At 33.0% G+C, this 2,786-nt stretch overlaps 1 protein-coding gene across 1 annotated transcript; it reads right to left on the bottom strand.

The window, feature by feature from the left end:
* Window positions 1-605: 605 nt before the first annotated feature.
* Window positions 606-2,105, bottom strand: LOC145048453 (FK506-binding protein 2-like). The gene is made up of 6 exons (XM_078996934.1): window positions 1,949-2,105; window positions 1,774-1,820; window positions 1,382-1,444; window positions 1,156-1,246; window positions 963-1,067; window positions 606-869 (listed from the first exon to the last, which is right to left on the bottom strand). Exons 1-6 carry the CDS (start codon window positions 2,028-2,030, stop codon window positions 778-780), a joined length of 480 nt encoding a protein of 159 aa, XP_078853060.1. The 5' UTR covers window positions 2,031-2,105; the 3' UTR covers window positions 606-777.
* Between the last annotated feature and the right edge of the window lie 681 nt (window positions 2,106-2,786).

Genomic DNA, 2,786 nt, shown 5'->3' on the forward strand with positions numbered 1-2,786 from the left:
ATGCTTAACAAATCGGTTTTGCATATTTTTGCAACGGCTACACTACGCTTCACACCCCATAGCACACTTTAGGGCATGCCTTAAAGAACCATGGTTATAACTGACATGTTTCCTGAGGTGACAAAATTAACTTGTACAAATAGTTGGTTAACCAAAAATTTCAAATACCAAAAAACATGTGTTCTTTTTATTATTTTTAAGGTTTTAAACTTTTAATTTGATTTTTTATCAAATTGTAGTGACTTATCAAAGACGGTTTCTTGGAACTGAAAAGAGACACTCGATCTATCACAGAACGTATAGAAGTAGCAGAATTGATCAATCTCAATGTGGTGGAGTATTTCCAATTCTCACATACTGATAATTCATGGATATGGTTATTGGTTAGGCGATAACTCCGCAGATTCACAGTTAGCTCATTAAAAAGAAAATCATTCATTTGGCTTGGCTTTATCTACTCCATAATCAAATACTGTTTCAACAAAATGGTAAAATATCTATTAAACATAACTACTTCACATGGAAATTCCAGATCATGTGTTGTTGAACTACAAATTTGCAATGGATATCTTTATTTTATGAACTTCTTAACGTTAACATGCATATCACTTGGAAGCTAATTAATTACCTCTTTTCTAAGAAAGAATTCATGTTAAATATAATTTAAAAAAACAAGTGATAAAATTATGATTACAAAACAAAACAGAATGATGAATTTTACTTGAAATTGATGAACTGATTGCTCTCCTTGTAAATTACTCACTGGGATAATCATAGCTATAACTCACTGTTGTCGTCTCCTCCAACTCCAGCTGCACCTTTTCCATTAACTGCAATAAGCTCCGTGTCGAATATAAGTGTGGCCCCACCTGTCACAATATTCATCAAAATATTTATTTTTATTCTTTTATAGCCAATAATAACCAAAAATATAAACCAAGAGAAGAAATAATTTGAATTACCTGGGATCTTAGGAGGTGAACCCCTGTCTCCATAACCCATTTTTGCAGGTATCTTCAGCTTACGCTTCTCTCCAACACACATTCCCAATAGCCCCTGATCCCATCCTGCAAACAAAAATTTCTTAACCTACTACAACAGTCACTATGGTGGTGGTGGTGGGTGGCGGTGGATGGTGGTCGATGGGGTATGTACCTTTTATGACTTGACCACTGCCAAGCTCAAAGTCAAATGGGGTTCCCCTTTCAAAGCTTGAATCAAAAACACTGCCATCAGTAAGTTTTCCCTGCGAGAAGAGTCACACAATATATTACCAATTGTTTGCTGATTTAGAAATTAGAATGAAAGAAGATCCGTCAATCACAAGATTTCATCTTATGAGGCAAAAAAGAAGAAAAAAAAATGGTACAAATCTTCTTACCCGATAATGAACTTTGATTTTATCACCTTTGTGTGCCTGTATCTCACAAGATGCTGGCCTATGCTGCAACAATATCCATCGGTTCAGAAGCGAAATCATGCTCAACGCATTAACATTCAAATGATATCACGACTACAGATCTATTTCAATCACTCGCTCGATCAATTAGGGATCTGACATCCTCCTCTAACTAAAAGAGTAACGTAATCATAAATAATCAAGCGAAATCATGTTCAACTAATAAAACTAGTCAGATTTTTCAGCGTAATCATAAATTTCAAAACAAAATTCATGATCAATTTATTAACTAATCACAGCAATTCAAACAGTACACGCGCAAAACAAATTAACGAATAACAGCAGTAATAAAATATGGAAATCGGTAAATTTACCTTGACTCCGATCTGCAACTCCGTTACATCTCCGGACTTTGCTGAAACTGCGATTTTTGTCGGAACACATCAAATCGTCGTTTGATTCACTCAAACCATATAAAATTTCTTACAAACGAAAACTTTGAATAAAAAATATAAATCGATAACTTCACTCAATTTCGATTACACTTACCTAGTGTAGCTGCAATTAGTAGAACTAATATGGAGATCCCCGTAATTGCAGAAATTTGAATCACATTCGCTAATTTCTTCATGACTGTCTAGTGAAAAGGTTTGTTTGACTCAGCCGTGGATATCTTGTTGCTAGATGATTCAAGGTGTGACGAGCATCACCCAATCATAACTCGCCACGTCATAACAAACCCTAGAATTTAGTTGGCCGGATACGGCGACGTATACGACGGAGCTATTTATGATAGGTAATAATTAGTTATATGAATCGAGTTCTAATTCTGTTCAGTTTATAAAATGTTGAATTTTTATTGGATTATCCAATCTAGGTTAAAATTTAAGCCGATTTCATTAATTATATAATAATCAGATTTTAATCATTTTATAAATATCTCATCATTTAACCTTTTAAGAAGCTTAAACGTTATATTTTCAATTGAATTTTAATATAATGTAATATTTTAGCTTCAAAGAATATTTCAGGAACAATATTTTTTAGATGCCCCGAGTATAAGTATTATGTACATAATTGAATTTTAGACTATTAAATGACAGTCTAACAAAATAGATCATATATAATATCGATCAAACAAGTCATGTAAATTAATTTTGACTTGTCAACTTAGTTTTATAAGATTTTTCAATTTCTAAAAAGTAAATATATATTAATTGTAATCGTACAATAAGTGAGATGACAAACGGGTAACAAGTTGTGCCGCTAAGCCTTTTTTAATAGTAAAACTAATTATTTTAAAGACTACATCCGAAGATCTAGGAGATATAACATTACTATGCATGATTCGTTGTACTCTTTTAAGAAGCTCTACCGCATCCGGTGC

Source organism: Lactuca saligna, chromosome 5 (genome assembly GCF_052625555.1).
Source record: "Lactuca saligna cultivar CGN05327 chromosome 5, ASM5262555v1, whole genome shotgun sequence".
In the NCBI taxonomy this organism is placed as follows: Eukaryota; Viridiplantae; Streptophyta; class Magnoliopsida; order Asterales; family Asteraceae; genus Lactuca; species Lactuca saligna.

Excerpts from the sequence above, each read along its gene's own strand:
- LOC145048453 (XM_078996934.1), bottom strand. The coding sequence starts at position 2,030 with ATGAAGAAATTAGCGAATGTGATTCAAATTTCTGCAATTACGGGGATC. Across the intron at positions 1,445-1,773 it reads AGTTGCAGATCGGAGTCAAG|CATAGGCCAGCATCTTGTGA; the intron begins GTAAATTTACCG and ends ATATTGTTGCAG. Across the intron at positions 1,068-1,155 it reads CAGTGGTCAAGTCATAAAAG|GATGGGATCAGGGGCTATTG; the intron begins GTACATACCCCA and ends TTTTGTTTGCAG.